Below are 11,678 nucleotides of genomic sequence, written 5' to 3'. Positions count from 1 at the left end.
TTGGAAACATGAGTTGTATTTTCTGATTTTTGACAAAAAACGCTTAGATTCTGACGTAGTTCCAGTAAGGAAAGTCTTCAATGGCTCTGGTGGTGCAGCCAATAGAGAAAGTTTAACTTTTCCTGAGGCGCAACACATTCCCATTGTTTCACCATTGAATTTCAAGGCCTTGCAATAGGGACAAATTTTAGACATTGTCCCGATTTGAACACATCTACTCAAGCTATAATCATCGACTGGGTTGTACCTGAATGCCAGGCGATAACTTTCAGGTTGCTCTGATTCCTCGGCACGCTTTCTTTTCTTACTTTCTCTATCAGCAGCAAGCCTGATTTCTTGCTGTTCTTGTGATTCCTCGGCACGCTTTCTTTTCTTACTTTCTCTGTCAGCAGCAAGCCTGATTTCTTGCTGTTCTTGTAATTCCTCGGCACGCCTTCTTTTTTCACTTTCTCTTTTAGCAGCAAGTCTGCTTCCGCGTTGCTCTGGTAGTTCCTCGGCACGCTTTCTGTTCTTTCTTTCTCTATCAGCCTCAAGCCTGTTTCCTTGCTGTTCTTTTGATTCCTCGGCACGCTTTCTGTTCTTTCTTTCTCTATCAGCCTCAAGCCTGTTTCCTTGCTGTTCTTTTGATTCCTCGGCACGCCTTCTTTTTTCACTTTCTCTTTTAGCAGCAAGTCTGCTTTCGCGTTGCTCTGGTAGTTCCTCGGCACGCTTTCTTTTCTGACTTTCTCTATCAGCAGCAAGTTTTTTGGCATAGAATCTTTGAGCATCTTCATCGGCTTTTGCCATGGTAAGTTCATCAGTCATTGTAAACTTAAACATTAATAGATTTCTACGTGAACATATGTCTTAAATATCTTGAATGACGTCACCGTCAAAGCAAAAATGACGACAACTAATTTCATGACGTCAGTCAACACAGAAACATGACGTCACCTGATCCACAGACAGACACACAGACAGACAACTTATTTTTATATATATAGAATATATATATATACATATCTATATATATAAAAATAAGTTGTCTGTCTGTGTGTCTGTCTGTGGATCAGGTGACGTCATGTTTCTGTGTCAGCTGACGTCATGAAGTTAGTTGTCGTCATTTTTGCTATGACGGTGACGTCATTAAAGATATTTAAGACATATATGTTCACGTAGAAATCTATTAATGTTTAAGTTTAAAATGACTGATGAACTTACAATGGCAAAAGCCGATGAAGATGCTCAAAGAGTCTATGCCAAAAAACTTGCTGCTGATAGAGAAAGTCAGAAAAGAAAGCGTGCCGAGGAATCAAAAGAACAGCAAGGAAACAGGCTTGAGGCTAAAGAACGCAACACAGGGACACAACTACAACGGGGACGCCGGGGGGACAGGCGGGATATATAAATGACGACCGGGATTGTTCACAGGGATTGTTCGAATAGAAATGACACAGGGATTGTTCGAATAGAAATTACAGACCGGGACACCGGGACACAGGGAATATAAATGACGACCGGGACACTCAAAGAGAAATTACAAACTGGGACACCGGGACACAAATGACGACCGGGACACAGGGAATATAAATGACGACCGGGACACAGGGATACATCATTAGAATAATGAGGTATAGATCTGAATACGGATTGTTTTTCCCATGGACAATTATATGTTGCATGTTCAAGAGTAAGTAAACCTGACAACCTATTTATATGCAACATATATATATATATATATATATATATATATATATATATATCTATATATATAAAAATAAGTTGTCTGTGGATGGATGGATGGATGTGTCAGGTGACGTCACCTGAAAAAACTGGATTAGGTGACGTCAAAACTGAAAAAACTAAAAAAAGGCAAAAACTACAAAAAAAAACTAAAAACTAATAAAAAAAATAAAAAAGCTAAAAAACTAAAAAAACTATAAAGGTAAAAACCAATAAAAAACTAAAAAAAAAACTGAAAAAACTAAAAAAAGGCAAAAACTACAAAAAAAAACTAAAAACTAATAAAAAAAGTAAAAAAGCTAAAAAACTAAAAAAACTAAAAAAACTAAAAAAAGGTAAAAAACTAAAAAAAATAAAAAATAAAAAAAAACTAAAAAAAAGGAAAAAACTGAAAAATAAGCTAAAATAAAGGTAAAAACCAATAAAAAACTAAAAAAAAAAGGAAAAAACTAATAAATGACGACACTCAAAGAGAAAGCGACCAGGACAAAAGGAATGTTCGATTAGCAATCAACAAAGCACCGGGACACAGGGAGTATAAATGACGACCAGGACATAAGTAAAAAAAAAAAACTATCTATATATATAAAAATAAGTTGTCTGTGGATCTGTGGATCGTGGATCAGGTGACGTCACCTGAAAAAACTGGATCAGGTGACGTCAAAACTGAAAAAACTAAAAAAAGGCAAAAACTACAAAAAAAACTAAAAACTAATAAAAAAAATAAAAAAGCTAAAAAACTAAAAAAACTAAAAAAAGGCAAAAACTACAAAAAAAAACAAAAACTAATAAAAAAGCTAAAAAACTAAAAAAACTAAAAAAAAGGCAAAAACTACAAAAAAACTAAAAACTAATAAAAAAAATAAAAAAGCTAAAAAACTAAAAAAACTAAAAAAAGGTAAAAAACTAAAAAATAAATAACGACCGGGACACAGGGACACAACTACAACGGGGACACCGGGGGAAACAGGGGGATATAAATGACGACCGGGACAAAAAAACTAAAAAGAAATAAAAACTGAAAACTAATAAAAAAAACTAAAAAATCTAAAAATCTAAATAAGCTAAAAAAGAAAAAAAAAGGAAAAAAATAAAGGAGAAAAACAAAACTAAAAAACGAATGTATATACAGACCGGGACACCGGGATACAAATGATGACCGGGACCCGGGACACAGGGAATATAAATGACGACCGGGACACAGGGACACAACTACAACGGGGACACCGGGGGAAACAGGGGGATAACCTGACAATCTATTTATATGCAAAGACAATGGGACAGCAAAGAATGTTGTATATTCGCAAGTTTTACGTAGTTAAAACCATATATATATATATATCTATATTCACAGGTGGGACATAGGGACACAACTACAATGGCGCGTAACTATTATGGCGCGTAACGACTTACGCGCGCTGGGGGGCTTGGGGGGGGCGCGAAGCGCCCCCACCAACTAGGTGTTGGGGTGGCGCGAAGCGCCACCCCAACAGCTAGTATATATATATATATATATATATATATATATATATATATATATATATATATATATATATATATATATATATATATATATATATATATATATATATATATATATATATATATATATATATCAATTCACAGGTGGGACACAGGGACAGAACTACAATGGCGCGTAACGACTTACGCGCGCGGGGGGGCTTGGGGGGCTCGAAGCGCCTTATTATATATATATATATATATATATATATATATATATATACTAGCTGTTAGGGTGGCGCTTCGCGCCACCCCAACACCTAGTTGGTGGGGGCGCTTCGCGCCCCCCCCCAAGCCCCCCCGCGCGCGTAAGTCGTTACGCGCCATAATAGTTACGCGCCATTGTAGTTGTGTCCCTATGTCCCACCTGTGAATATAGATATATATATATATATGGTTTTAACTACGTATTGTAGTTGTGTCCCTGTGTCCCGGTCGTTATTTATATTCCCTGTGTCCCGGTCGTCATTTGTATCCCGGTGTACCGGTCTGTATATACATTCGTTTTTTAGTTTTGTTTTTCTCCTTTATTTTTTTCCTTTTTTTTTCTTTTTTAGTTTATTTAGATTTTTAGATTTTTTAGTTTTTTTATTAGTTTTTAGTTTTTTTTTCTTTTTAGTTTTTTTGTAGTTTTTACCTTCTTTTTAGTTTTGTTAATTTTTTTTTTTACTTGTGTCCTGGTCGTCATTTATACTCCCTGTGTCCCGGTGCTTTGTTGATTGCTAATCGAACATTCCTTTTGTCCTGGTCGCTTTCTCTTTGAGAGTCGTCATTTATTTTTTTCTTTTTTAGTTCTTTTAGTTTTTACCTTTTTTAGTTTTTTTTTAGTTTTTAGTTTTTTTAGTTTTTTACCTTTTTTTAGTTTTTTTAGTTTTTTAGCTTTTTTATTTTTTTTATTAGTTTTTAGTTTTTTTGTAGTTTTTGCCTTTTTTTTTAGTTTTTTGTCCTGGTCGCTTTCTCTTTGAGTGTCGTCATTTATTAGTTTTTTCCTTTTTTTTTTTAGTTTTTTATTGGTTTTTACCTTTATTTTAGCTTATTTTTCATTTTTTTCCTTTTTTTTAGTTTTTTTTTATTTTTTAGTTTTTTTAGTTTTTTACCTTTTTTTAGTTTTTTTAGTTTTTTTAGTTTTTTAGCTTTTTTACTTTTTTTATTAGTTTTTAGTTTTTTTTTGTAGTTTTTGCCTTTTTTTAGTTTTTTCAGTTTTTTTTTTAGTTTTTTATTGGTTTTTACCTTTATAGTTTTTTTAGTTTTTTAGCTTTTTTATTTTTTTTATTAGTTTTTAGTTTTTTTTGTAGTTTTTGCCTTTTTTTAGTTTTTTCAGTTTTGACGTCACCTAATCCAGTTTTTTCAGGTGACGTCACCTGACACATCCATCCACACATCCACAGACAGACAACTTATTTTTATATATATATATAGATAGAAGATATATAAATAAGTTGTCTGTCTGTCTGTCGAGTGACGTCATTATAAGGATTGAGCTGTATGTCGTCATGAAGTTGTTTGTCGACTGACGTCATGTTTGTCAACTGATGAAATTACAGATCGGGACACAGGGAATATAAATGACGACCGGGACACTCAAAGAGAAATTACAGACTGGGACACCGGGACACAAATCACGACCTGGACACAGGGAATATAAATGAAGACCGGGACACAGGGACACAACTACAACGGGGACGCCGGGGGCACAGGGGGGATATATAAATGACGAACGGGACACAGGGATTGGTCGAAGAGAAATTACAGACCGGGACACAAATGACGATCGGGACACCGGGACACAGGGAATATAAATGACGACCGCGACACTCAAAGAGAAATTAAAAACTGGGACACCGGGACACAAATGACGACCGGGACACAGGGAATATAAATGACGACAGGTACACAGAGACACAACTACAACGGGGACGCCGGGGGGCACAGGGGGATATATAAATGACGACGGGGACACAGGGAATGTTCGATTAGCAATCACCATCAACAAAGCTCAAGAGCAATCATTAGTGCACAGACAATGGGACAGCGAAGAATGTTGTATATTCGCAAGTTTTACTTAGTTAAAAACATATATATATATATATATATATATATATATATATATATATATATATATATATATATATATATATATACATATATATATATATATATATATATATATATATATATATATATATATATATATATATATATATATATATATATTCACAAGTGGGACACAGGGACACAACTACAATGGCGCGTAACTAATATGGCGTGTAACGACTTATGCGCGCGGGGGGGCGCGAAGCGCCCCCACCAACTAGGTGTTGGGATGGTATATATATATATATATATATATATATATATATATATATATATATATATATATATATATATATATATATATATATATATATATATATATATATATATATATATATATATATATATATATATATATATATATATATATATATATATATATATATATATATATATATATATATATATATATATATATATATATATATATATATATATATATATATATATATATATATATATATATATATATATATAATTAATTAACCTCAACAATCTTTGAGGGCTTATTTAGATCAGTAGTTGGTAAAAAGCATTTAAGTACTATTCAAACTTATAAATCTTCAATGAACGTAGGAGTTGTCAAAAATATATTTTGTTAGAGAAAAATTTACACTAAACCGTTACTCGCTATGCGCTATATCCAATTGACAGCAAATTAGCATAACATTTTTCATAAAGATAACAAAAACGGCAAATTTCCAACTAGATTATAGTTATTATACTATGTCCTACAATATAACTAGTAACTAGAATAGAATTAGCTCAAATAGATAAGACTAAATAACACTTTTTGTGGAACTTCTGTGATACCAAGTAATAACAAAACTGAAAAGTAAAAAAGAACCAGATGTGTAAAATTTGAATTGTTCCACTCAATAAACAAGTTTGGCCTTTTGTCTAATAGGAAAAAAGTCGTAAATAATACTAATAGCAGCAGTAAAAAAAGACTCTTAGACACTTTTTGAAAAAGAGACAAGAATTAACATATTTCAGGATTATTACTATTAGAGAAGTAGGAATTACAGTTAGAGAAGTAGGAAATATAAAAAGCATCATTTTATATGTGTTAGATGAACAATAGAAGGTACTCACACGGTTTCTAATATTTCCGAAGACTAAGAACCCATACTTCCGTTCATAAAAATAACAGCTCAAATTTTTGTTTCATAGACAGTTATAAAAAAAAGTACTTTTTCAACTAAGTTGTTGTAACTAATCGACTGAATTATCTACGTATTTAGGGTAACCTAATAGTTAACGGCTAAAATGGGATAAGTCAGTAATTAGGAAGCCAGACAATGCAGTAGAACAAATATTTTGTTTCTAATCTATAACTGTCAAAGGGGAAACAATATGAGACGAATTTTTGGGGATGCACATTCTCTTTAAGAGAGCCTTGAAACGGAGATCAGCAAAACCGATAGGGACTGTAAAATCTAATTCCGTGTTCTTTACTTTTTTCTATTTAAAATCTGCAGGTAAGTCCTCATTTCTTCTGAAAAAAGAATACCCCATCCCCTTCAATACACTATACCATCTTTCCTATTATATATCGGGGTAAAGGAAGACTGTGGACAGCTGTATTGGTTTTGGAAGCCTTGGTGCTCAAATGAGTTGTTTGCAGCAATATTATTATTGCAGATAAACAGTAAACATACTCGTTTACTCCAATTTGGTTTTAGTGACTTGCCACTTTTTAAGGCTGATAATATTCGCACTGATTTTATTTTTAAACTTTTAGTTTGTGATTAACTAGAGTGCAAACATCAATATATGTCATAAATTAAAAGAGGGGTAGGTATTTTAATGCATAAACCTTAAATATTGAAGCAGGTTCCATTTCTGGATGCATATGATTTATTCTTGCTATTACCTGGTAATCAAACATACGCATTACGATTTCCGAAACGTTTTTTCTTTTTCTTTTTTGAAAAATGTGGCTTTTGGTTTAGTTTAACTTTCAATAAAGCGGTTAATACGGAAAGAGCAAGTAATTATTTTTGTTTCATCATTTCAATTATAGCATTCTGGTCTGTTGCGAATAGTAGAATGAGCTGACATAGGGTTATATATGTAACAGTGCATAGGTATCTTAGGTAAATTGAATTATCTCTTCCTTAAGTAAGTCGAAGTCCTTGGTTAACAGTTGTAAATCACAATTGGTCTTTACTAAGTTCTTTCCCTCTTCTTGTATTCTGCAATGCTTTTACGCCGTTTAAAAAAGAAAGAATCAACAGAAAATATGAAGCTTTTAAACGACCCCTTTCATAAAAAAAGTTCTTCTAAGTATGATCATCGAACTCACAATATCACACAAGGCATAGCACAACAAACTGGTAAACAGACAGGGATGATGGCCGCACCAGCTTTAGGATCGTCGATATCCTTCAAAGGATCATTTTTCGGTTTTCGCTTTCGGAGAGTATTTCCCTGAAAAAAAAAAGCCTTGTGAAATTTGGAATTCAAGCACATATTCCAGGAGGTACCAACTCCTTGGAACGGTGTTCATCTGAGCGGATTTACTTGACCTCGTTCCATGTATAATTCATCTGCATGTAGTTGGTATAAATGTTTATTGGAAAACGGTACAAGAACTAGCTTTGTTTCAAGATCAATAGCTTTTTGTTTATCTATACCTCTGTGTATTAAAAGCAAAATGGCATTGTCTATAGGTTTTTAAACTTACATATTTTTAATATTTGTTAAAACAGTAGTTAATTTTTTTTCCAGTGTTAATGCATTTTTCTTTATTTACAGTCAGTTTAATTTTTTTTTTTTTTTTTTAGCTACACAATTTTGCTCTGCAAATTTCACACCTTTCTGGAAACAGCTTTCTAATATACAATAGCCAGTTTACAAGGTTTTTCATTTTCGCAATTGATACCTCCCACTCGGTTAGTACAGTATAGACTAACCATATTTTTATTGACCAGAAGGTGTTTAAATTATGGAATGTATTGGTTGAAAAGTCTCTCTTTATAAAAAAAAGCACGACAGATTTTCACCACATAACTCCGGAATGATTTGTGAAAACCTTTGTAAAAAAATTCTTATCGAGTTGCACAGTTTGCAAAGGCAAATCTATATTCTTCCTCTTTCAGCAGATGAGTCTGTATATTCTGTACAAATGCAAAATTAGCAGCAAAATCCTTTATCCTATAAAGTTTTTGCAGCAAACCATAATTCTTACTGTTAGTCAAAACTGAGAATATTTAGTCATTACGACTACAAAATTAGCTACAAAAACCTTGCAAAAACTTGTAAGGTTATCGCAGCAAAATAACTTGCAATAACCTATGAAAAATACCATTATCCTTGTATAGTTTTCGAGACAAAACAGGTATTTAACTGCAAAATTAGCTACTAAACCTTTATCCTTTAATATTGTCAAAGCAAAATTGTTATTCTTATTGTTTTCAATATTAAATATCATTATTCTCGACATATATTCTATCATTTCTTGTAATTTATATCGGATGTTTAGAACTTTTTTTCGTTTATATTTATGTTCTACAAAACAAATAAAAAAAAAATATTGTGCAATAGAAGGTAATTTCTTAAATTGATAATAAAATTACGTTTCACAAGAAAGATAAATAAAATAAGAAATGGTCTATGATAAGAAAATAACTAAAAGAAAACAATTATGGAAATGGAAAGTAATTTTCCATCAAATTTTTATATATCCTTGTTCTCAAATACATGTTCTCTCAGATATACGCATGAAAGTAATCTCGGAAGGCATTTTTTTTTGCATGATATTTTGTCATTTAAATTTGTTCTTTGCAAAAAAGAAAAGAAAATGCTCTGACATCAGAAGGTGATCTCTTTGCCTATCACCTAAGAGAGTAAATTGTTGAAATAGACAATAATTTTCGGTAAAATATCGATTTTTTTCCCTAAAATATATTTTGTAAATATATATATATCTATCTATATAAAAATAAGTTGTCTGTCTGTCTGTGGATGGATCAGGTGACGTCACCTGAAAAAACTGGATCAGGTGACGTCAAAACTGAAAAAACTAAAAAAAGGCAAAAACTACAAAAAAACTAAAAACTAATAAAAAAAATAAAAAAGCTAAAAAACTAAAAAAACTAAAAAAAGGCAAAAACTACAAAAAAAACTAAAAACTAATAAAAAAGCTAAAAAACTAAAAAAACTAAAAAAAAGGCAAAAACTACAAAAAAAACTAAAAACTAATAAAAAAAATAAAAAAGCTAAAAAACTAAAAAAACTAAAAAAACTAAAAAAAGGTAAAAAACTAAAAAAACTAAAAACTAAAAAAAACTAAAAAAAAAGGAAAAAACTGAAAAATAAGCTAAAATAAAGGTAAAAACCAATAAAAAACTAAAAAAAAAACTGAAAAAACTAAAAAAAGGCAAAAACTACAAAAAAAACTAAAAACTAATAAAAAAAGTAAAAAAGCTAAAAAACTAAAAAAACTAAAAAAACTAAAAAAAGGTAAAAAACTAAAAAAATAAAAAATAAAAAAAAACTAAAAAAAGGAAAAAACTGAAAAATAAGCTAAAATAAAGGTAAAAACCAATAAAAAACTAAAAAGAAAAAAAGGAAAAAACTAAAAAAAATTTTCATCTAAAAAACTAAAAAAAACTAAAAAGGTAAAAACTAAAAGAACTAAAAAAGAAAAAAATAAATGACGAAACTCAAAGAGAAAGCGACCAGGACAAAAGGAATGTTCGATTAGCAATCAACAAAGCACCGGGACACAGGGAGTATAAATGACGACCAGGACATAAGTAAAAAAAAAAACTTTCTATATATATAAAAATAAGTTGTCTGTGGATCTGTGGATCGTGGATCAGGTGACGTCACCTGAAAAAACTGGATCAGGTGACGTCAAAACTGAAAAAACTAAAAAAAGGCAAAAACTACAAAAAAAACTAAAAACTAATAAAAAAAATAAAAAAGCTAAAAAACTAAAAAAACTAAAAAAAGGCAAAAACTACAAAAAAACTAAAAACTAATAAAAAAGCTAAAAAACTAAAAAAACTAAAAAAAAGGCAAAAACTACAAAAAAAACTAAAAACTAATAAAAAAAATAAAAAAGCTAAAAAACTAAAAAAACTAAAAAAACTAAAAAAGGTAAAAAACTAAAAAAACTAAAAACTAAAAAAAACTAAAAAAAAGGAAAAAACTGAAAAATAAGCTAAAATAAAGGTAAAAACCAATAAAAAACTAAAAAAAAAACTGAAAAAACTAAAAAAAGGCAAAAACTACAAAAAAACTAAAAACTAATAAAAAAAGTAAAAAAGCTAAAAAACTAAAAAAACTAAAAAAACTAAAAAAACTAAAAAAAGGTAAAAAACTAAAAAAAATAAAAAATAAAAAAAAACTAAAAAAAAAGGAAAAAACTGAAAAATAAGCTAACATAAAGGTAAAAACCAATAAAAAACTAAAAAGAAAAAAAGGAAAAAAATAAAAAAAATTTTCATCTAAAAAACTAAAAAAAACTAAAAAAGGTAAAAACTAAAAGAACTAAAAAAGAAAAAAATAAATGACGACACTCAAAGAGAAAGCGACCAGGACAAAAGGAATGTTCGATTAGCAATCAACAAAGCACCGGGACACAGGGAGTATAAATGACGACCAGGACATAAGTAAAAAAAAAAATTAACAAAACTAAAAAGAAGGTAAAAACTACAAGAAAACTAAAAAGAAAAAAAAACTAAAAACTAATAAAAAAACTAAAAAATCTAAAAATCTAAATAAACTAAAAAAGAAAAAAAAAGGAAAAAAATAAAGGAGAAAAACAAAACTAAAAAACGAATGTATATACAGACCGGTACACCGGGATACAAATGACGACCGGGACACAGGGAATATAAATGACGACCGGGACACAGGGACACAACTACATCGGGGACACCGGGGGAAACAGGGGGATATAAATGACGACCGGGACAAAAAAACTAAAAAGAAAAAAAAACTAAAAACTAATAAAAAAACTAAAAAATCTAAAAATCTAAATAAGCTAAAAAAGAAAAAAAAAGGAAAAAAATAAAGGAGAAAAACAAAACTAAAAAACGAATGTATATACAGACCGGGACACCGGGATACAAATGACGACCGGGACACAGGGAATATAAATGACGACCGGGACACAGGGACACAACTACAACGGGGACACCGGGGGAAACAGGGGGATGTAAATGACGACCGGGACACCGGGACAGGGAATGGTCGATTAGCAATCACCATCAACAAAGCTCAAGGGCAATCATTAGAATCATGAGGTATAGATCTGAATACAGATTGTTTTCCCATGGACCATTATATGTTGCATGTTCAAGAGTCGGTAAACCTGACAATCTATT

General features: G+C 30.8%; 1 protein-coding gene across 4 annotated transcripts in view; it reads right to left on the bottom strand.

Annotated features, from left to right (window-relative positions):
• Window positions 1-5,910: 5,910 nt before the first annotated feature.
• LOC136040565 (uncharacterized) overlaps window positions 5,911-11,678 on the bottom strand; it is a 60,386-nt gene continuing 54,618 nt past the window's right edge. For all 4 annotated transcript variants that reach the window (XM_065724810.1, XM_065724820.1, XM_065724803.1 and 1 more), the window contains one exon: window positions 5,911-7,770. In XM_065724810.1, the coding sequence (XP_065580882.1) occupies window positions 7,728-7,770 (43 nt within the window). In that variant the 3' untranslated portion in view covers window positions 5,911-7,727. The remainder of the gene's footprint in view (window positions 7,771-11,678) is intronic.

The sequence above is a fragment of the Artemia franciscana genome, chromosome 2, assembly GCF_032884065.1.
Source record: "Artemia franciscana chromosome 2, ASM3288406v1, whole genome shotgun sequence".
NCBI lineage: Eukaryota > Metazoa > Arthropoda > Branchiopoda > Anostraca > Artemiidae > Artemia > Artemia franciscana.
Note: the sequence above shows the minus strand (reverse complement) of the source record. Positions and strands in the feature narration are given on the sequence as shown.